The sequence below is a fragment of the Vulpes lagopus genome, chromosome 22, assembly GCF_018345385.1.
Source record: "Vulpes lagopus strain Blue_001 chromosome 22, ASM1834538v1, whole genome shotgun sequence".
NCBI lineage: Eukaryota > Metazoa > Chordata > Mammalia > Carnivora > Canidae > Vulpes > Vulpes lagopus.
In genome coordinates this window covers 22,399,437-22,423,436 of record NC_054845.1, presented here as the reverse complement: position 1 = coordinate 22,423,436, position 24,000 = coordinate 22,399,437, and the positions used below count along the sequence as shown (strand labels likewise).

Genomic DNA, 24,000 nt, shown 5'->3' with positions numbered 1-24,000 from the left:
TTATGGAGGGAGAAAGACATAAGATCCAAAGAAGAAAACAATAGTATTTTTCATTTTCAGTTTTTCCTCTTAAGTGAAGAACTAAAACTTCCACTGCAAAACTAGGACTGATCTTTCTCCTTTAAAAAAAAAAGATTTTTATTTATTAATTTGAGAGAGTGAGACAGAGTGCACACATAAGGGGTAGGGAGAGGGTAGAGGGAGAGGGTAGAAGGAGAGGAAGAAGCAGACACCCCACTAAGCAAGGAGCCCAACATAGGGCTCGATCCCAAGACCCTGAGATCATGACCTAAACTGAAGGCAGACACTTAACCGCTTAACCGACTGAGCCACCCAGATGCCTCAGGACTGATCTTTCTTAATACTCTACCTCAGATTTTTCCTTAAGTTTTAATAGCTTGACCCAAAAAGTGCCAAGTATTTCTTATTTCGTATCCCTATAAGACTATAGCAACACATGTAGTAAAATTAATTAATTCAACACACTTTACCAGTCTAACCAAGTAAATTATTACTCATCCAAGGTGAGTAGGTGATTAATTCTTCGCAAGACTGTAAATCACCCTGAAATTCCCAGAGTCACATGGCTCAATGGTAAGCAAGATAATCAGTTAGTTTATCAGACTGGCTTTACTGACAAGACCATGTTATTTGTGATGGGACATTCTGTATCATTGTACCATCTTGGAGAGAGAAGCTGCCTTATAACTTAGCTTGGAGAGAGTCTTGTTTTAAGCCCCTTTTAAATGTGCCTTACTTCTTGATTTTGTGGATCAGATCTTTACCAGTTGCTTCTTGATGTAGTTCTATCCACATCATCATTGGAGTGCCTCAGTGCTGATAAAGCACCTGAAAATCCTGAATCTAACACCTTCCTGACACCTACCTTCTTCATAGCACTGGCTATCACCACCTTACATCGCAGGTAAGGTGGAGCTTAGGTAATGAGGTATTAGCAATTGGTGCCTCATTATCTTAAGCCTCTGATGGAGCCCCACCCTCCTTATAAAAGAAGGATGCTGTTATTTTTGCCAGGAGTTAGCTTCAGTTTCTCAACTTATTGCACATTTCCACCTGGGTCAAATGCACGCACTTGCCATGTTTTCTTATTCATGATTGCTTTATGAGGCTGCTTGGAGAACAGGCTTTGCAGACACAGAGGCCTGGGTTCAAGTCACTGTTCTGACACTCATTAGCTGTGTGACCTAGGAAAGCTATTTACCCTATGTTTCCTCTTCTATAGTGCAGGGATTCTAAAATTGTCCTTACAGGTTTATTATAAAGATTAGATTCTGTATGTGATGAGAATCCCATAGCATCTTTTTTTTTTTTTTTAAGTAAGCTTTGTGCCCAATGTGAGGCTTGAACTCATGACCCCAAGATTAAGTGTCACATGCTCTACCACCTGAGCCAGCCAGGCGCCTCCATCCCATAGCATATTAATGTAAAAGTCAATTAATGGGGGGAGGAAAAAAAGTAAGTTGTCTCCGATGCTATGGACAAAAACCAGGGTGGAAGTGAAGGAGTAAAATAATGGATCTGGTTGCTGTTAAAAATTTTTTTTTTATTTTATTTATTTATTCATGAGAGACACAGAGAGAGAGAGAGAGAGGCAGAGACACAGGCAGAGGGAGAAGCAGGCTCCATGCAGGGAGCCTGACGTAGGACTTGATCCCGGGTCCCCAGGAACAGACCCTGAGCTGAAGGCGGCGCTAAACCACTGAGCCACCCCGGCTGCTTGCCATTAAATTTCTAAGCCCTTTCACTTCATCATTGACTCAATCCCACATTTGTTTCCCATTCAGGATAGAGGTTTCAGGTCTAAACCACTAACATTTTCTTTTTTCTTTTTTTTTTTTAAGATTGATTTATTTATTTGAGAGAGAGAGAATTGGGGGAGCCCCGAGGGGGGAAGGAGAGAGAGAATCTCCAGTAGATTTCCCGCTGAGTGTAGAGCCCCACATGGGGCTCAATCTCAAGACCCTGTGATCATGACCTGAGCTAAAATCATGAGTTAGACACTTAACTGACTGAACCAGCAGGTGCTCCCCAACCATTAACATTTTCATCTTCCCACAGCATCAGTTTTATCTCGCTCTTTCTCTTTAGAAGAGTTAGGATCTTCCCATTCTGAATCCTTACAATGGCATCCTGAGTTCTTTAGCATTAAAGTCCCTCCCTCTTCAAGTTTTATCTGCTACCACTTCAAACCAGTTTCTTAAGTCTAGTCAGGTCAGAGTTCTCACCATTCTCCAAGGATATAAACTTAATCCCAACTCAGTGTTTGTGTCCTCAAGGGGCTCAGAGTGTAGATGAGGAGAAAGCCTGACTATGACAGAGGCTTATAAGGAGTTGAGTATCTTTATGAACAGAGGTCTATAATGAAACAGATGAAGGGGTGATTAATCCATCCTGGAGTGGGGGCGTGGTGGGTGGAAGGGCCGGGAAAGGCTTCAGAGAGGAAGTAACACTTGAGTCAGTTGCTTAGGAATGAGCACGAATTCATTTTGGGCTGAGGGAGCAGCATGACAAAGCCTGAAAGTGAATAGTCTTCATCCAAGGCATTGCAGCAGATGGCAGCAGGGATGATTGAGAGTGGAGAGACACACCTAATGGAGCTGGCAAGGGCCACACTGGGAACTTCTTTTCTGTTCTACCAAGAAGCCTAAAAAGAGCAGCCTTCCTTTTCCTGGCTTACTGGTGCAATAATTCCTGTGCACTTATTTTGGCAATAATTTTTCATTTTAATAAATCTCTACAAAAGATTTATGGGCCCCTAGAAAACCAGGGAAAACCCTGAAGTTCTTTTCTTTCCTTCTCAGCTCTTCCCACACAGTAAAGTACACGGGATTGGAGGCAGCATGACACAGAGATGAAAAATATTGATGTGGGAGTTATTCCCACCGTCTCCACTTCTAACTGGGTGAACTTAGGCAAGTTATATCCTCTATGAATGTCACTGTCTTCCTCTGAAAATGGGGATAATGCCACTCTACTTTCTATACAATAGCCCTCCTATGATGATTCAGTAAGTGCTTAACAAATGTTTGCTACTCAGTTATTCAATAAGCATTAATTGACCACCTACTATAAGGCAAAATCTATGTTAAATTCCTATTATACAATGATGAGTTAAACAAACATAGGCTTTATAATCTAGCATTTATTATTATGATTAATATAGATCTTTAGTTAATACTATTAAAACAAATTAATGTGTTTCAATAACAATATCCTATTCATGGTTGGACCATTCCCTCTTTCTTTGGTCCTGGAGAGCAGCACTACACAATGATTGACCGCCAGGAGCTGCCACTCCAATGCTTATGGTGCCTGTCAGTTACATGTTTGTGCAGGCTTGGCCAAGCCACCCTTCTAAGTAGGTTCAGTAGGTGAAATGACTCTAGAGGTGGTCCTAGATAAGACCAACCTTAGGATAACCATGCATGCTCAAAACTAATTCTATACAAAAAAACCCCAAACAATAACAACAACAACAAAAACTAATTCTGTGCATGGCTCAATCAAATTTGGGCTGTTTGAACTGTTCTCCAAAACTTGCCATTACTGGAGCTCAGGAAAGCAGAACACTGGAATCCTAGGATTAACTAATTTTTGTGCGAACTATTCCATGGTAAAGCTATATATATATTTTTTGTTTTTTATATTTTTTGGTTTTGTTTTATAGGTTGGCGAAGTGAGCACACAAGAGCAAACACTACCTAAGCTCTGGTAGATTGTGTTAACTCCTTGTTTGATAAAGGGATGCACCTGTTGGTCACCAAGAAGTAGAATCACCACCATCAAAGAAAGGGAGTGGAGGCAGATATTATGGTCCAAGACTTGGATCTCATCCTAAAGACAAACCAGGTCTGCTGGTCTCTGGCAGAAGCACTAGAACACTGAGTAGTATGGCAGGTCACCATGGTTCAGCCACGTAGAGTAATTTAACTTCTTAGTACGACCATAGGAATAAAATCTGTTGACAGTTTACTGGTAAATGTATGGATTCCTCAAAATCCATTCATGGATTTTGTATTATTCTATTTTGCTTCTGTTTATTTGCTTTTTTTTTAAAGATTTTATTTATTCATGATAGATAGATATATATATATAGAGAGAGAGAGAGGCAGAGATACAGGCAGAGGGAGAAGCAGGCTCCATGCCAGGAGACTCGATCCCGGGACTCCAGGATCGCGCCCTGGGCCAAAGGCAGGCACCAAACCGCTGAGCCACCCAGGGATCCCCGCTTTTTTTTTTTTTTTGCAATTTAGTTTTTTATAAAACTTTTTTTTTTTTTTTTAGTGGCTGTATGTCCTGGATACAGCTTATTTCCTTTGCTAAATTGTTCTTTCTTCCCACAAGGGGAATTCCTAAAATATCTGCCAGAGCACCTCAGTCTGTAGTCAGGAGTGGGGTACAAAGCTATATTTTTCTCTGCACAAAACAAAATAAAAAGGAATTCACTGTCTTTAATCTCCTTCCACATGCTCTTCCATTTCCTTTTGGTTGGTCTAATAATCGCTTTCAGTTTTATTCTGATCAGAGATTATGATTAGTGATTTACATAAGCTGTAGCTTCCAAGGTTGATGTTAGGTAAGGAAGGCCTTTTCTGCAATGAAATTATAAAAGATGCTTTTAAAAGTAAATTTTAAGAGAAGTTTGACAACCTCAAAGAAGATAGTAGAAGCTGATATGGCCAACATAGATGCCAAAATATAGATATTCAGAGTGGGGCAAAATTTGGAGGTCTCATTGTGTATGTACCTCACCTTAAACTACTTTGAGTTAGGTTTTGTGAAAGAATACCCCAGACCCCGAGTAAGTATGTGCGACATTTGGAGTTATGACATTGTGTGCCTTCCAGTGTAAAGGGATTTCTAACATATCTTAAACACTTAATGCATAGTTTTGAAATTACTTTGAGGAGATAAATCTCCTGGGAAGTCATGGGTTGTAATAAAATACAATATCATCATCAGATAATTAGAGGTAGTAGATGAAGGTGTCCAGGCAAGAGAACACCCTGAGAGAGAGACTCCTTAACCAAAGTTAAACAAACAGCAACAGAACAACTCCATGATTACAATGGAAAGATGACAAGAAGCTACTAGGAGAAACCATTTGATACTTTTTTGAGCTGACCTCTCACCTACGTCAGTCACGTGGTGAGTAGGTACTTTTTAAGCTGAAGTAACCCGACTGAATAAATTTGTACACCTGTAATGTCCCTTAGCATGTAGAATCACATCCCAAATCCCACATTGACTTCACAAGTGAGTAATATTTATTTGTGAATCAAACCATTTGTGACTTGTAGACTGTGGCAGATGGCAGGAAAAGGAGGCAGGGAGTAGGAGCTCAAGTCATCTGCAAAGTTTGAGAAAGCCAGAAGAATCTTAGACACTGAATCCCAGGAGTGGCAAAGGAGAGTGTTATCTCCAGAGGCACCTAGTGTCTGAAGAGGATCTTGTCTTTTTAACCTTGTTCAGAAAAAAAAAAAAAAATTAAAGAGCCAAATTCTAGATATTCGGGATTGGCTGCCTAATGGGGATTAGGCTTGGAAAAATTCATCACAGCAGAGACAGAGCCAAAGTTGAAGTAATGGGCATGTGCCAACATGGCTCCAGTCAACCCCAGGCTGGCTGCCATCAACACTGCAGAGTCGGTATGGGGACCAGGGAGCTGAACCAGCATTTGAACTTAAGCACTGAAGGGATAACTCACATGTTGCTTTTATTGATTTTACAAATAGAACCTGGATCAATCACAGAAAGGTATGAGGACCAAAGGAGAGTTATACTAACATTGGCTCAAATAGTCTCTTCAATATTCAGTTAAATTTAGCAGCAGTTATTGAGCATTGATCATTTGAAGGTATTTTGATATAAAATAGTTTATGACCTTAAAGAACTGACAATCTAGTGGAAAAAATAAGAAATGCAAGATCCTAGAGGGAAATATAAACAAAGAACTCTGCTGGATTCAAAGGCAGGAGAGAGGATACCCTAAGGGTATTTCTCAAAAGACATCATGGAAGATGTCAACCTGAGGATGATATTGAGAGGTGGATGCTTAGAGAGGGATAAGTTTATCCCAGGTAGTAGAGATGGCATGAGCAAGTCGAGGACCAGAAAGCAGAGGTATGTTTGCACATTGTAATACATATAGGTTTGGCAAGCAGTCAAATATTTGTAGTAGATTATTGAAAAATTGGCTGGAGCCAGATTGTGGAGGCACTGGTATCACAGGGAATAGGTTGGCATTAAGGTGTTTAAGCAAGGTTACTCCTGGAAACCTTAATGCCAGACTTCTCCTTCACATGTATCCTGAAGAGCCTTTTCCCTTTTCTCCTAATTTACAGTAGACATCTTTTGCTGATTTGGATATTCAAGTGCATTAGACTCCTACTATATCATAAGTTCAGTAATGTCCTGGGTCAGCCTATGTCTTCTTTAATTATAAAAGCCTAAAACAGGGGACGCTGGGTGGCTCAGTGTTGAGCATCTGCCTTTGACTCAAGTCATGGTCCCAGGGTCCTGGGATCAAGTCCCACATCAGGCTCCCCGCAGGGAGCCTGCTTCTCCCTCTGCCTGTATCTCTGACTTTCCCTCTGTGTCTCTCATGAATAAATAAATAAAATCTTAAAAAAAAAGTCTAAATGACATGGTTTTCCTGTAATGGACTCATGAACCCTGATCCCCCAAAGAAAGGAATCTACTGTATGTTATTTATACCACTACAGCCTACCTTTTATTTTCTGCAATTTGTTTAACCTAATAATTTGTAGCAGAAGGCGAGACCTCGGCATAGTTAACTTCTCTTCAAATTAAAGCATTCAACTTAACAAGTTGTATAAACTTGTAGATTTTGAAGCAGAAATAGTTTAAGCTAGCTTCCATTTCTTAGATGACTAATTATCTGAAGGCTAATATTGAATATGCAATTCAACTCTTGCCTGTATGGATACTCCTCTCCTCTTTTACATTCTCCTTTTACCCAGAAGGAGCAAATGTGGGGTCGATTCCTCTTGTAGTAGGGTGTGGTCCAGGCCAGCTTGAACAGCATGTCACTGGTGATGTAGCTTTCCCCAACATGCCAACTGGTCGCGTTCCATCAGAGTTAGAAATCTATAGAGAGATGACAAGTTCAAAAGGTAAATTATGTAGACTGTGTCAATCCACTAGGATTCTACCAAAAATAAAATTACATCAAGAAAGTGGCAGCATACTTCTCTCTCCATATTCAGTGTGTAGTACTCTTTGTTGACATCTGACTTTGGCATGTCATCCTTAAAAGACAATCCTGCATCACGAACCTGGATGGGCAGGCCTAGTCCAAAAGAAAAGAGGGCTAAAGACTGAGACTTTCTCCATGTGCTGAGATTCAGAGTGTTTCAGCTGAGCTCTGGCCATACTGAGTTAAAACATCTTACTGACAGGGGATCCCTGGGTGGCGCAGCGGTTTGGCACCTGCCTTTGGCCCAGGGCGCGATCCTGGAGACCCGGGATCGAGTCCCGCGTCAGGCTCCCGGTGCATGGAGCCTGCTTCTCCCTCTGCCTGTGTCTCTGTCTCTCTCTCTTTCTCTCTCTCTATCATAAATAAATAAGAAAAAAATTAAAAAAAAAAAAACCATCTTACTGACAGTTTAAATATGAGTCAGTGGGCCCAGAGTCTGGAAAATGCTATGTGTCCTGCCTCTGCTACAGCAGGCACTATGTAGAAAAGAAGGCGAGAGAATGTAAGACAAGTCCTACTGGCTTGGCAGGAGTCCCACCTAATTCCTCATGACGTGTCCAATGCAGGTGACACCTCTGGAAGGTGTGGATAGGTAGTTAATTTCATGGAGAGTAGGAGGTGTGGGTTTAGCTTTTTTTTTTTTTTTTTTTTTTTTTTTTCACAGTAGGGCATTATCTGAATGATATTCATTCTCTCTTGAGGCTGGACTTCATGCAACAAGCAGTAACCTGGATGTTATTTTAAAATAAGCAAAGCCACTGACAGATCTGGTCTGGGTTCTTGTTTCAGAGGAAGAGTTGGCTGAGAAGTGTTCCTTGGTCAAAGATTAACCTAAAGGAAAAAAATCCAGCAGTAGAAGAACTGTGGGTTTCTTACCCCAGCCCTCAGGAAAGCTATGCCTTGAAAAGGCTTTGGCCCATTGACACAGCAAGTTGGACAGGGTACCAATTCTTCTGTGAGGTGGAAGAAAAGAGAAGAATTCTCTTGTTTGTGGTGTTTGGAGGATGGCTTCCCAGTTTCATCAGCTTCGGGTTCTGGTCTGGAAAAATTGGCTAGGTGTCAAAAGGCAGCCGGTAAGTAGAAAAAGGGAAGGAGGGGGGTCCAGGGCCAATACTCCAGGCAATCCTTAAGTGTGATGTTAATGAGAGGTAAAGAGAGAAGAGTTTTAAGCCATTTTCTAAAGCAAGATTAACATATTTAGAAAACATCCCTGTATCTGTCTTATAGCTAATGGGGCAAGTCTAAACAGGCCCCCAAAGCTGCCTTTTGATTTCAGTAAATTAAAAGGGTAAAGCAGGACATGCCCTGGGCGAAGAAAAGGATGCACTTTGTTACTGGAACTAGTGTTGAACTAGTGTTGAATTCTAGGTTTCAGGCCAAAATGTTTTCAGAAATTTTCTTAATGAATTTAGTTAAAAATGAGATGAAGAAAAATATCAGATGAAAGGAATAATAAATGGGGGAAAATGCGTTTGAAAACCCAAAGTGATGGAAGGCCTGTTCAAAATGTAAGATATAGAACAGAAATAGTTTGACGGTTGTTGATATAGAAGAGCTTCTAAGAAACTTCAGTGCCTAAAAACTACTTACTGGGAATGTCAAACAAGAGTCCATATATGTGCCATGCCTCAAGAATATTATTGAGTCACTTTAACTTTACGGTTACAGTCTGTCTACTCAATTTATTACAACATCATTTTTGTGCTCTTACATTCATGTTTGCTTTTTAAATTACAAATCTAGCTATTAGATCCTCATCAGATGGGGGTGTAGGGAGATTAAGATAGGAATCGGCTTCTATGAGTTGTCACATACTCAGAAGAATGTTTGAAAACCAGAGAAATTCAAAAAGGCACTCCATATACTTCATTTTAGAGTGGTAATTCCCAGCTTCAAATGAATAATATATATTTTATGCAGATAATGTGTGTCATAGCAACCAACATTTTATCTGTGTGCCTTATCTCACTCTGGGTTTCCTGGAAGTGCCTTGACACCTTACTTAAGTATTCTGATGTATATATCAAGAAAGAGAAGTAGTGCTCACTCACCTTTGTGAGTGTGGGGTTTGGACATAAAGTTTTAAATCATTAATGTTTTTTATTTAAATCATTAGTGTTCCTTTTAAATTGGAAGCAACACAAAAGAAAACCTCCCATGATTATTCTGTGGTAGGTTCTATATAGAATTCAACAGGAAAAGAGTCTGGGTAGGTGGATGTGGTCAGAAGAGGAGGAGAGTTGGATTCTTGGTTCTGCTTCTTGCGACTGCATGACTTGAATAGCGAACCAGTTTCTGTGAGCACTGGTTTCCCTATTTGCAAAATGGGCAAATGGGTTTTACCATATCTATCTCATACCGTGGTAAGAACCAGATGTGCCAAGGTATTTCAGAGTGTTTTACAAATGGTGAGACACTTGGCAGATTATAGGGGGACTTGGAGTAATGTGTGTGTGTGTGTGTGTGTCATATTTTATTCAAAGTACCGGTGAAAAGAAATCCAGGAGAAGGGATTGTGGGAGAGAGGAAGAAATTTATATACAGCACGGTTCTTAAGTGATGAAAACTCACTAGTTAAAAATAAAAGCATAGAGGAACTGAAAACTTAACGTCTGTTATTGACGATAAACTTGAATACTGACGTGATGTATTTTTCCTTACAACTTCATTTTACCTAAAAATTTAAAAAAAGTTAAAAACCCTCAGGTTTTCCCCTTTTTCCATTGAGAAATTTTATCTTTAGAAACTTTAATAAATTCTTTCCTTATCTGTAAAGTAGCTAGTATATCAATTTTCTGCTTTAGAGTTTTTCTTCATTTTAGTCAATTTCTGCTGGATATGGCATATTTAAGGAGATGGAATTCAGGCATGCTAAAACATTTTCACCATGATACGTTGTCTTATTCCTATGTAGTCAAAATCCCTAAAAAGCCCCTGGTCATTATATTTTTGCCCAAGGAAAGAGAATACATGATCTGTTAGTTCATTTGAGGACTTCAGAGGACTCCGATCTTAAGGCTCCCTTGAGTCCCAGGACAGGTTAAGTATTGATTGCAGGAAATGAAATCAGAAATAGTTTTGAATTTGGGGAAATACAGAAGGGTCACTTGAATCCATTATGACCAACTAGAGGGACATAAGAGATCTTTAGAAAATGGTGGTGCCCAAAGAAGAAGGAAGCACACTTCTAGGTGGAGGGCAAGAGGGCAAAGTTGGTTCAGGTCAGCCCTATTTCCTGCTCTTGGAAAGAAGACTTGAGAACACAGGTGGAAAGGATGTACCTATGATAGTGTTAACAGGGAAGGATGAGACAATCAAGAGGTTGGAAAGTTAGGATTAAAGACAGTAAAAGGAGGTGAAATGAAAAAAGAAATTGTGAAAAGAGAAAATATAAACAAATTAAAAGAGAATGCTAAAAGAAAAGGTATATAAATTGAGAAGAGAACATAGTCTATATGTAGGGACTGGACTCTGTCATCCATCAAGCAATTATTTAAAGTATTTAAATTATTATTTAAAATGCAAGTATTTTTATTTCTCTTGTAAACTTTCTCAATATGATACTTTAAAAATGTAGTTTTTTACCTAAGAAAATAGAAATGAAGTTGTGTGACACTGGAAATATACAGTCTTTAGTGAATGTTAAAGAATAAATCACTACCTGGAATCCCTGGGTGGCTCAGTGGTTTGGCGCCTGCCTTGGGGCACAGGGTGTGATCCTGGAGACCCGGGATCGAGTCCCGCATCGGGCTCCCTGCATGGAGTCTGCTTGTCTTCTGCCTGTGTCTCTTCCTCTGTGTGTGTTTGTGTGTGTGTGTGTGTGTGTGTGTGTGTGTGTGTCTTTCATGAGCAAATAAATAATCTTAAAAAAAAAAAGAGAGAATAATCACTACCAAGACATCCTCCTCCATGTGTTTTCAAGAGATTCTGTCACAAAGCAAAATGATGGGAAGGATAGTCTCTAAAGGAAGAAATTAGAAATCTACTAGTGGAGAAACAAATGACATATAAGAGAAGAAAAACATGAAAAACAAATATATAGTAAAATAATTAGAGTGGGAATTACTGAGGAAATACATTATAAAAATATATACTAGAATACAAAGTGAGAAAAGAATCTCAAACACCCATATAAGAAATTGAGACATTGCAATAAGCTAAATGTTGAATTTGGCTACAAAAAAAGTAATGCAGGATCTTTAATTTTGGAGGTGACCTCCCTCAAAATTGTTCTGAGAGTAAATATTTCTCTTTCTCTCCTTTTTTATAAAACCGAATATCAGATTTATGAAATATTTGGTATTAACTGCCTTAATTTTATTGGGCCCCAGAGAGCGTAAGGGAATTGTCCAAGGTCACACAATGAGTTTAAGAACACAAAATCAGATTTCCCCCCAAATCATTCTATTATTTTCACTACCTCTTGCTGTTTCCCTATAGCCACTGAGGCCACTGAGTTGTTTCCTTTTCCAACATTCTCGGATCCCTACTCAGAGTTCAGCTCACCAGTGAAGAGATCATATTTACTAAGGAGGCCTTAGATATTGCTGATTTTTAGTATTAGTGGCTACATCAATTCTCAATCATAAAGAAAAAAAAGAATGCTACAGGAGTGTGAAAAAAATACATTAAGCACCAACAGAAATGGTAGGTAATACAGAAAATCAATTAGATACAGTGGCTACCCTGCTGGGCTTGTAATTTAACTCTAGAAATAATGCAGAATGAAGAAAAATTCCACTGGAGATGGTTAGCAACAGGGAGGCTTACCTAATGAGAGGCTAGTTAATGATAGGAAACTGAGTCCTGGCACAGCAGATTCTGCAGGATGAAAGAATAGATAGTGCAAGATCAGAGTTTATCTTCCATTAAGAGGATGAATTCTAAATAGGCATATCAAAGAATGACTTTAAATCTCTATAGAAGTGGAATCTAATTCCAGACTCACAACAGAAGAAGGAAAATTACCTTGAGTTGTTTATGTTAATCTCACTTTTTGGCTAGTGGAACACACTTTAGCTCAGTTGGTAATAGTACCAGTTTTTCTATCACAGACATTCCCACAACTTGACTGATTTCTAATACTTTGTTTTTTGTTTAATTTTTTAAAAGATTTTATTTATGTATTTGAGAGAGTGAGTGCAAGTGTTCACATGAGTGGGGAGAGGGGCGGAAGGAGAGGGAGAGAGAGAGAAGCAGAATCCATGCTGAGTGCAGATCCCTGCGGGGGGGATGGGGGGGTGATGGAACTCATGACCCTGAGATCATGACCTGAGCTGAAATCAAGAGTCTGCACTTAGCTAGCTGGGTTGCCCAGGCACCCCTGATTTTTAACCCTTTGGATAGAGTTTGACACTTCCTACCCAACCCCCACCTTGCTCATGTAACATCCTCCCACAGTGTCTAGAAAAAGAGGAAGTCCTAGCTTCAAAATTTTGGAGAAGGTTGATTTATGTATTAAAATAATTTTTTGATTAAAGCAATTTAGGATTAAACTGTAACCTCAAATTTAATTCTAAATTGGATTAAAAAAATAAACTAGGTCCTGAACAATTCAGGCAACTACTGGATCAAATGTCCCAGGCCCATTTACCTCTTCCACATCTATACTGTTTATTCCCTTAACCCCTTTTAATTGTTCACAAAAAAATTTAGATCTACCTGTTGATGTTGGGACCTGGCACATAGCAGACATGCACATTTTGTTAGTTTAGTCAAACAATAAAAACCAAATGAGGGGAGCCTGTGTGGCTCGTTGAGTAAGCATCCAACTCTTGATTTTGGCTCAGGTCATGATCTCACAGTTGTGAGACTGCGCCCCCACCCCAGTGGGGCTCTGCACTGAGCCTGCTTAAGATTCTCTCTCTCCTTCTCCCTCTGTCCCCCATTCCTAACTCACATACTCTGTCTCTCTCTCAAAGAAACAAAAAAATGAGATGAAGACCTTAGAAATGAGAGCAATCGAGAAATAAATTAGCTTGAAGTCCAATAAAAAGTTTTGTTTTAATATGCATCATTGAAAATTTACCAGTTTCCAAAATGTATTATAATCTGTAAGTATAGATTTCAGAAAATGTCCTTGATCCCAGTTTTTAGATGAGTCATTTCTATGGATGGCAGCAGTGTTCAGTAGCAGAAAGGCCAATTAACTGAGAGCTCTGTCACTTTTATTTCCTTGTTTTGGGGATAGAACTAAGGTTTATTCCAGATCTAAAAAAACCAGCCTCTTACTTCGAATGTGAACCCTGGAATACTCTTGTAACCACCAAGTATCGGGTCATCCTTGATATATGGGAGAATCCAAAAGGAAAAGAACAAAAGAAGGAAGAAACCATATACTTTATACATGGAAATTTGGGCAATTTTTACTTTGAAGTGTATAATAAAAAGTTATGATTCTAGGGATGCCTGAGTGGTACAGTCAGTTGAGCATCTGGCTCTTGGTTTTGGCTCAGATCTTGGTCTTAGGGTCCTGGGATGAGCCCCACCTCAGGTGCTGTGGGGAAGTCTGCTTGAGATTCTCTCTCTCTCTCCACCCCCCCCCCACCTCTTCCACTTGTATTATCTCATTCTCTATCTCTCTAAAAGAAATAAATCCTTTTTTTAAAGTTATGGTTCTATGTTACGTGACAACCTTTAAGTGATTCGCAGTGCTCATATTCGTTGAACTAATAGAAGTATGGCATTGTGAGCAAAGAGCGCTAGTAGTATATCCTATAGTGGTTTGACTACACAGTTTAGTGATTAACTATGCAGGTCCTGAAGCCAGGCTTCTTGGGTTCAAATACCAGCTCTGCCATTTGGTGGTTTATGGAATGAAGGCTTACTTATCTCTTTAAGATTCTGATTTCCCATCTGCAGGAGGAAATGAGGTGATCATATTAAATGAGATAATGCATGTTAAGTATTTAACATAGCATCTTTCACATTCTAAGCAGTCAATAAATATTAGCTATTATCATTTGGAGTACTATACTGAATTGATACTAATTATAAAACCACTTGACAAGAATTTATCCTGAGGAAGATATTTTGAAATCATATTTAACAGAAAGTTGTGGAAGGAACTGACATTGGTACCCAAGAGGAGAGGGGACTCTGTCTACAAATACTTGCTGATTTCTCATGTAGAAAAAAAGAGCCAAACTAAGATGAATGAGTGGTAGTTTCAGGAAGAAGGATATCATCTTGACATGAGAAAAAAAATCAGACAATATGCATTGTCCAGTAACGAAGTCTCTTGAAAGAGTGAACTTTTAGTCACTAGAAGCGTTCAGGTAGAGGCTGAATAACCATATGGCAAAGATGTTTACCCTAACTTTTGATATACCAGTCATTCTGGACTTATTTCTTTTCCCAGAATATTCCACCCTCTTTCCCATCTGTGGGTCTTCACCCATATGTTTCCTCTGCTTGAAAGACTCCCACTTCTTTCTCACATTTCATCCAACATACATATCTTTTCTTCTGCTTGACCCTTTTTCATCTTGTAGGTTTTAGTCTCAGCTCCCCTTGCTTTATCTTCCTTTTGCACTCTACTTCCTTTATCTTAGCATCATCTGTTACATTTGGTTATAAATTTTTTAATGTTTTCCTTCCTTAAGAGACCTATTTTTTTCATTGCTCCATCCTCAGTGCCTGGTACCCACTGGTGCATAAATTTTTCTATTGTATTATGAATGTAAGACTCTCTAAGACTATGATTCCATGGAAAGGAATAGAGAATCTTCATCTCAAGCATTTTATTTTTGATTTTCAGAGTTAGGCAAAAGAATTCCCATTGCAGTTTGGAAATTGTACTGATATTCAGTATCATTCATTTTAGACACAACCAACTTCAAACCACCCTAGTGCAAGAGACACAAACTCAAATATCTATACAGGAAAGAAAGTAATATCATTGTGTGAAGTGGGCCAAGCATAAGACAGTAGGGAATGGTGACATTTATGATGAAGACTGGAGCATGGATGCCTTATTTAAAAGCGTTCAAATAGTAGTAGTCTCCTCAAAGTTTTAAATATATGGTAACACTTATTCATTTAAAGTTCACCTGTATCTTATTTTCTTATTTACTTCCAGTGAAAATGATTTTTAAGACTAATAAAAATGGTGGACACAAGTAGAATCAGATGGACCAGCAGTAATTAGAATAAAAGGTTCTGACAAAGTAATGGTGTATGAATTACCTAAAGCTGAAATTATGTGCCGTGCTCATAATTTCAGATTTTTCAGAAAATTACATTTGAGAGGTTTTCAAAGATTCAAAACAATAGTTCTTAGCAAATGCAGAGCAAATGTTACTATGAAATTCAGTTAGTTAATAGGTAATACAGATGAGCTCTAAATGAAAATTTTGGAGTGAATTTATATTTCGTTCATTCAAGGGATTTCTTAAGGTTTAAACTTGAGATTTTGAGTGAATGGCTTTGCTGACTTTAATGTCATTGAAATGTATCCTGCCATCACCATTAATTTCCCAAAACTTGTCCCATGTGTGCAATAAGATAGAATTCCCAGATATGAAACATGTTTGTTTTTTGTCTCTTTTCTTGGCTCTTCATCTTTTCTCTTTTGCTATCTTTTAAAAATTGGCTCTGGATTTTTAAAAAGAATTAAAAAAATAATTTCTAAATTTTACATGTTGAAACAATTTCAAATTTAAAGAAAAGTTGCAAGAACAGTGCAAATAACTTTATTTCTAGAGCCAGTTGAGATTGGATATTTTAGTGTGACTATTTTACAAACAAGGACATTCATTCACCTATATAACCCAATTTCACCATCAGTTCTTTAGATGCAATTCAAGCTTCATCAGTTGTCCCAACCATGTCTTTTATAACAAAAGATTCTAGTTCAGAATCACGTTCTGCATCCAGTTTTCATGTCTCTGGTCTTGCCTTTCCAACAGTTTGTTAGTCTTTCCTTGACTTTTGTGACCCTCACACATTTTGAACATTTAAGACTAGTTCTTTTGTAGAGTATCTGTTGTTTCCTTACTTTTAGACTCTGGTTATTTATCTTTGGCAAGAATGCTGCAAAGATGGTCCTGTGTTCTTACACCATTGCTTTGCATCAGGAGGTGCACAATGTCAATTTGTCCCATTTTGGGGGGAAACTATTTTGGTACTACATACATATTCCCATTCCTCATTAAACTTTTAATTTATATATTTGTTTGCTTATATGTTTATGCCAAATAAATTCCCAGATTCCTAGTTTATTCAGTTAAACTTTGTTTTTAAAATTTTTATTTATTTATGATAGTCACAGAGAGAGAGAGAGAGAGGCAGAGACACAGGCAGAGGGAGAAGCAGGCTCCATGCACCGGGAGCCCGACGTGGGATTTGATCCCGGGTCTCCAGGATCGCGCCCTGGGCCAAAGGCAGGCGCCAAACCGCTGCGCCACCCAGGGATCCCTAGTTTATTCAGTTAGATGTAATTTTTATTGTCATAATATTTTTAATGTTTAAATTTGACCAGTGAGTCAAATTTGATGCTTGAGTTTGTGATAGGCTGGTATTTTTATGCATTTTGGAAACCAGGAGTTCATACCCATGTCTTTAGTTCCAACCCAATGCTATACCATTCTCATTTTCCTGTTTTTCATATTAATAATGCCCTGGATGGATAGTAAGAAACCTGGCTCCTCTTCTGGATAATGTGTTTACTTTTTGGTGTACCTTCCTACATGAAACTAATCATCTGCTTCTCACATTGAAGACCCCCTCCTTACCCAGCCTGGGTTTTGCCCACCCAGGTCTGACTGCTGCACTATGCATTTCTTCTTCACCTTGCTAGGGACCCACCTTCTTCCGTCTGTTACTGTTGTGCCCTTGGTCCTAGTGTGGACTAGCCCTCCTGGGCCTCACTGAAAGGCTTTTCAGCCACTGAATTGTTCCAGAAAAGACAGGGAAGAGGAAGAGAACAGAATGGGGCATCTCAATGGAAAATAAACCCTGGGGAAATAAAAGGAGACAAATATAGTCCACTAAGGAATTTTAAATTACTCCGTGTGCATATGCTTTTAGATGTCAAGAATGTGGGGTAGAGGGTGGAATGTAAATGATGTATAGAGGCAAATGTGAGATCATTAAAATATTAGCATAAATATGAAACTTTTAAAAACTGCTTTTCCTTTAGTTTTCAAGTAGTCCAATATCTATATGTATAAAAATCAATATATCAGCCCTTTCTCCAAAGAAACAAAATGAGCCATGGCTCATTGGTTTACTACTTGGATACTTGACACTGCATTTGCTTCTAGGTTGTTTATGATAATATTTCAAATGGCGTTGGGAGCAATCCTGCTGCTATGAAAATTTAAATTTTGTTTATTTCTTGCTTTTGTGATTAACTTGTCAACCTTAACATTCCCTAGATCACAGTGTGGAGGGCTTTGTGTTTATTATTATAAACACATTATTTCTGATATACTTTCTACTTTCTATAAAGCATTATTTGTTCCTTAGAGTAGGATGAAATTTTTAAAAATTTAACCTACGTATCTTAATATTCAGATCCTCATCCTCTGCTCTGCCTCCCAACTGGGTATGTGACTGGATAAGTTCATGGACAAAGCTGTGACAAACTCTGCACCCCAGAGAACAAAAAAGAAAGTTGGATCAGATCAAGGCTTCTTAGCTTCTTCTGTGCCATGGATGTCTTTCACATCCTGCTGAGGCCTATGGCCCTTCTAAGAATAGTGTTTTTAAATCAATAAAATAAATAGAATTACAAATAAAACCAATTATATTGAAATTCATTTCTTAAGGTATTAAAAAGCAAATTTATGATATGGTAGTATGTGTTTATTATAGCACTAAATAAATAACTAAATAAATATGATAATTCTATAACTACTATAATTTTCAATGTCACCATGAGTAGAAACAAAACTTTGAGGTATCTGCAATATTAATGTGATTTGCAAAGTCACAAATACTTCTAATAATGTGATTTGTTGCCTATATTTCTCATTAATGGAAATGGTTAATTTCAATCAAAAGGTAGAGGAAATAAAAATGTAATTTTCTTTTTCCTATCAAAGTTTACAAATGCCTTGAATTCTATCCATTAGATGTTAAAGGAACTTCCCAGTAAAAATATTCTAGGACTTTATAAACAATCCTGCTAGTTAGGTAAGGCAGCATACATTTAGAACTGCCCTACTACAAGTGTGGTTCATGGACAGCAGCCACAGCATCATCCACCTGCAGCTTGCAGGAATGCAGAATCTCTACCCCACCTCAGATCTTCTGAATCTGAGTCTACATGTTTACAAGATCCGTAGGTGATTTGTTGTGCATATTAATACTTGAGAAGCGCTGCTACAGATTAAGCTGTTCAGCCTGTCTGGGAGTTTTTCAGCTATGATCAAACCAAGTACCCTAGGATTTCTTAGATCTACAGTTAACTTCTTCCATTTGCTAAAAACTTGCCCTTAAACCTGCAGTCCAGGAAGCTGGTGATAGGCCTTCCAGCTGTATACACACAGTGGAGATTTTCAGTTACCTAAGGATCAATGATTGAATAGGTCTAGATTGTTTTGGAGATTCAAAGAGCCCCAGGCAGTAGTTTGAGATTTGTCAGAAGCAAATTGTCTCTGAAGTGGTGGAGAGTGGGGGAAGAGTGGTAACAAGTCTGCATAACCAGACAGAAACATAGTTCCAAGTTGAACTCTATTAAGTATAGGTGAAGCAGGAGAGGGAAGCAGGAAAGGGAGGTTCTTGCCTCGTGGAGTCGAAGAATCTTGAGGACAAAGGAGAATGAGCAAAATGATGGAATTTTATTAAGCAAGGATACAGGAAAAGCTCTCAGGAGTTGAGAAGGGTCCTGACCAGGTTGCCAATGTGGGACTCCACCAATAATCTTTTATTTAGAACTTACCAGGGAGCTTGTGGCCTTAATATTCTTGTGACATCTTAGTTTTAGTGAGGACTAGGGATAACATCTTTAATGACTTCTTTGGGGTCTGGTCATTCTTTGTGGTACCAATGTGACTGCCATAAAAAGACACCACCTCTGATGAACAGGGCAAGGTGGTCTGGTTTGTTCCCTTATCTCTGGTTTCATTGCGCCTCAACGTTTTTGGAATTTTTGGTGAGCCTAGTCCCATAGTCCCCTACCTATCCCTCCCTGCCTAACCCCACTTGTCCCTTACTCATTGGTAGGGTTTATTCTTTAGGGTTTGGCTTGAGAACTATAACTATTTGCATGTCACAGTTGATTTTTTTGCAAATATGTGTTTTTTACTGCTCTGAAACCAGTTTTATACATATGCAAAATATTAAGTAATTCACATTTTACAAACTGAATCATGTCTACGTGAATCATGTCTACCAACTGAAGTGTCTTATAGTGAAATCCTCTAATAGAAATTTTGATGCAGTGTTTGGTTTATTGAAAGTCTGTTTTGTACCAGTGAAAATTCAGAAATGAAGAAGACACTGTTCCTGCCATAAAAGAGTTGCCAATCTGTTGTAATCCAAGCAAAAAAAAATAAATAAATAAATTTAAAAAATAAAATAAAATAATAAAAAAATATATACACCTATTGTAGATAGGTAGGTAGATACAGATAGATAATAAGAATATAAGTTCTATGATAAAAGCAGACACAAGATACTATTTATAGTGGCATGAGGGGTTGCACATAACTTTAAGTTCCCGTTTACTCATTGACTTATTCATTTGTTTACTAATGTTTATTGAGCCATTATCCAATGTCACAAAGTATCTTTATGGCTGACTGCAGAATGCTGACAATGGGAAGTGGTAAGATAAGTCTAGGTTGAAGTTATTTTGGGTTTTGTATGCCCTGTTTAGAATGTTGAACCTTATCCAACAAGCAACTAAGAGATTTTTTAAGTATGGAAATTACTGATGAGATTTGAATTTTAAGATCATCACTCTTGGGACAGTCATGAGAGGTGACTATAAAAGGGGGCTTCAGGGATCCCTGGGTGGCGCAGCGGTTTGGCGCCTGCCTTTGGCCCAGGGCGCGATCCTGGAGACCCAGGATCGAATCCCACGTCGGGCTCCCGGTGCATGGAGCCTGCTTCTCCCTCTGCCTGTGTCTCTGCCTCTCTCTCTCTCTCTTCTGTGACTATCATAAATAAATTAAAAAAATAAAAATAAAAATAAAAGGGGGCTTCAGAAGCTCACTTTAAGGAAAAAGCATTCTTGTGTTCACCTCAAGGTCTCTTATAGTTTTAAAAATCTCTCGTTCCTTTATAATTAATAGTATTTATAAGCAAATATCTGATTTGTGTTTGAATTTTATAAGATGTTGTACTTCTTGTCAAATTTTTGGTTCAACAATACAATTAACGTTTTTTTCTATCATTATTTTGCAGCTTTGGACACTTGTCCTGATTTTATGGCCAGTAATTATTTTCATAATTTTGGCTATTACCCGGACCAAATTTCCTCCAAGAGCAAAACCAACTTGTAAGTAAATGAGATTTATTTGTTTCCCTAATTGTGGAATTCTTTAAAAAAAAAAAAAAACTATAAAAGTGAGAGATACAGAATGCGTGCACTCGTGTGCCCAGTGGGGAGGGGCAGAGAGAGAGAGAATCTGGAGCAAACTCCTTGCTGAGCACAAGTCCCAGATGGGGCTCAATCTCATGACCCTGAGATCATAATCTAAGCCAAAAACCAAGAGTTGGATGCTTAACCAACCGTGCCAACCAGGTGCCCCTAATTTGGGGATCTAGTTAAAATTTATTTTAATACCACCCTAGTGTTTTATTGTAAACTTTTTAATAATGTTTCCACCTGGAAGTCTGTATAAATAGCCTGTTTTTTTCTCCATTTTTTGAATTGCTTAGAAAGGGGAGCCTGTAATATTTATCTAAAAAACTATGAAGCATGTAGGAGAATATATTTTAATTTTTACAAAATTTTGACTCATTTATTATTCACCTCATAAAGCTCATCATGCTATGTACAACACAAACAAGTAGCAATCTCAAGTTAGGTCATCCATTACTTTTATATTGTAGCAGAAACCATAGACTGGTATTTAATCAACTGAACAAATGAAATGCAGAGTACCATACAGATCTCTCTTCAGGACTTGTATGAGTGGTGCAAATGTATCAACATATTTAATTTGAAAGAACATTGTTTTCCAGTTATTGCTATTTTAACCACATTATTTAGTCATCACCAAGTTGAAAAATGGGCAGAAGGCCACCTCAGGCCTTTATTTTCTTTTGGATCCAGAATGGAGATGCAGGAAAGACTCAGAAAAGTCCTCAAAACTGAGAGAGATGAGCTTTTTAACCCCAATGATCTGACCAGTGTTGTTTTTGCTTTTGTTCTTAAACTTTGGGGGCACTTTTCTTGGTAGAAGAGTGAAGATTGGGTGAGATACTTCATGTTTCACAAAGCAGCCATCTCCTAAAAATCTGCTTGTAGACCAAATTTCTGAAAATCAAATTGTATTTCAGATAAATTATGGTAATTTTCTTTGTAAAAGAAAACTATGCTGAATTATTTGCAAAGAGAAGAATGAGCTAGTGTCTTTAAGTGTTTTTTTAATCACCCAGTCCCAAGAAGTAAGATGACAGCAATGGTGGAATCTTGATTCATACACAATAGAATAATTTGGAGAGAACATCATTTCAATTAGTGTATTTAAACTCTTGGTACTAGAATAAATAATTCCTTACATTTGAAAAGCATTTTGCCATTTCTAAAGGACTTTTGCTCAAGTTATTATGCATAGTTGTTGATGAGATTTTATTAGGCTGTTGATAAAAGCAGCATAATTTTGTTCTCTTCATATTGTATGTATATTAGTTCTTTATAACAGATTAAGTCCATTCTATATTGTTGAAATGTATGTATTCTTGCCTCTCTTAAGTAGCATGGACTTTAGAAATAATGCATTTAGCATATAAGGACAAACACTCTTTGAATAACTCTGGTTTAAGATGTTAATTATCAATTTACTAATGATAGTGCCAAAGGAGTTTATTAGCTTCTTTCAACAACTTATTTCTATAAATTTATTGTTTCTAAGGATTTTTTATTGATAAGTTTCTCTTACAAAACTTGTGAAGACAGAAATATAAGGTGTGTGAGTGAATAGTCTTAATTGGTGCTACCTGATGGGATTTAGAGATTCATAGAGAAAAAAAATGAAAAGCTCTTAGAGTTCCACTAAATTATGAAGAAAAAAATTGGAAAAACCATGTGATGAATGTGTCAGAGACCTAATCTTTAAAAGGTTCTTCAAAAATATTACATCCAGAAGGAAATAAATAACCACTTCTTACTATGGACTTATGATTATGCTGATAATAATTAGTTATCAGGTAGTTGTCTTTATGTTTGTGGGTAGGAGAGAACAAAATTATAGGGAAGCTCAAACATTGGAAATATTTTTGCTAGTCTCTCAGGCCTTATAAGACTCAGTTAAAAAATACTTTATTGTTTTTATTAGAACTTTTTGAGAACTATTAGAGGGAAGGTTCCCTCTCACTTTACAGAGGAGAACATTGGGACCCAGGGAGATTGTATTTTGCCAAAATTCAATCATGCGGGATAGGAGCAAAAGATTTTGGAAACTACCTTTACTTTGTTTTTGAGATTTGTCTCATATTTTACCCACTTACACAAAAAGCCAAAATACAAATTGTGTCCAAAATGTCAACTCACCCTATAATCAATAGAGTATAAAATGTGATTTTATAATTGAAGGTGCTATCTGTACAGCAAATTAAATAATCTAAAACTAGTGTAAACACAGTTACTTTTTTCACCCTTATGGTAGAGAGGGAATAACTCCAAAATGAAAAATTTGGATTCAGGAGTTTTTATTCTTTTTTAAAATCATTTTTGTGTTTCTTTGTTTTTCTTATCTATTTACAGTGAAAAATTAAAGTGAGTTCATAATAACAAATGATAAAAATAAATATTTCTTGATCCCACATGTGCCAGACACTTAGGGAGGTAATGGCAGTGTTATTCAGTTGACAGGGAGAAAACGAGTGCACAGAGAAATTAAGTAACTTGCCCAAGATTGCACAGTTAATAAGTGGTAGTATCAGGATTTGAACCCAGGCAGTCTAGCTCCAGACTCTAGTTTTAAAAACATGGACTCACATTTCTTAACATCTAGGAGTCAGTACTAATTTCTTATGCTGCATTATTTGGGTTTCACAAAAGTAGACTAAAAGTTAGAAATTAGGGATATAAACACCCCCATCTCTGTCTCTACCATGAAATCAAGAAATATGAGGGAAAGGTGCATGCTGATGTATGAATCAGAGTTATCCTAAACATTAGTATTCAGTGGAGAATGCTGCCTCTCTCCGACTAATTGTGTGTGAATCATTGTAGTTGTATCGTGGAAATCAGGTCCCGTTTAACAGAGTTAAAAATCCTTTCTGCGCTACAGTGACTGCTTCAGTGCCAGTTGGGCAACAGAGAAATGAAAAAGAAACTCCAGGCTACACCCCGGCTGAAACCCAGCTATGGTGAGAACAGGAGTTGTCATCCTGTGGGCACATTCTGCTCCTAGAATAGCTGGGCAGGTGTGTGGGACTGATAAATCATTCAGAACCAATGTAATTAGTGACTCAAAGGGCTCCCTCCATAGTTTTCTTGACTGATGGGTGTCCAGAGAAGTCTGAATTTTTGGTGAGTAAGGAAGCTGCTGAAGTCTCTGCCATGGTGAGCACCCGTCCTGAGCAAAATACTAAACTTTTGGCATCGTCTGCCTTCACTTAACGCCCTTCTGTGTCAT

At 37.9% G+C, this 24,000-nt stretch overlaps 1 protein-coding gene across 2 annotated transcripts in view; it reads left to right on the top strand.

Annotated features, from left to right (window-relative positions):
* Nucleotides 1-24,000, top strand: part of ABCA12 (ATP binding cassette subfamily A member 12) — a 288,195-nt gene that overhangs the window by 106,478 nt on the left and 157,717 nt on the right. The window contains exons 2-3 of one of the 2 annotated variants that reach the window (XM_041736981.1): nt 8,030-8,313; nt 20,597-20,690. In XM_041736981.1, the coding sequence (XP_041592915.1) occupies nt 8,245-8,313; nt 20,597-20,690 (163 nt within the window). In that variant the 5' untranslated portion in view covers nt 8,030-8,244. The remainder of the gene's footprint in view (nt 1-8,029; nt 8,314-20,596; nt 20,691-24,000) is intronic. The other variant, XM_041736980.1, reaches the window with a different exon arrangement.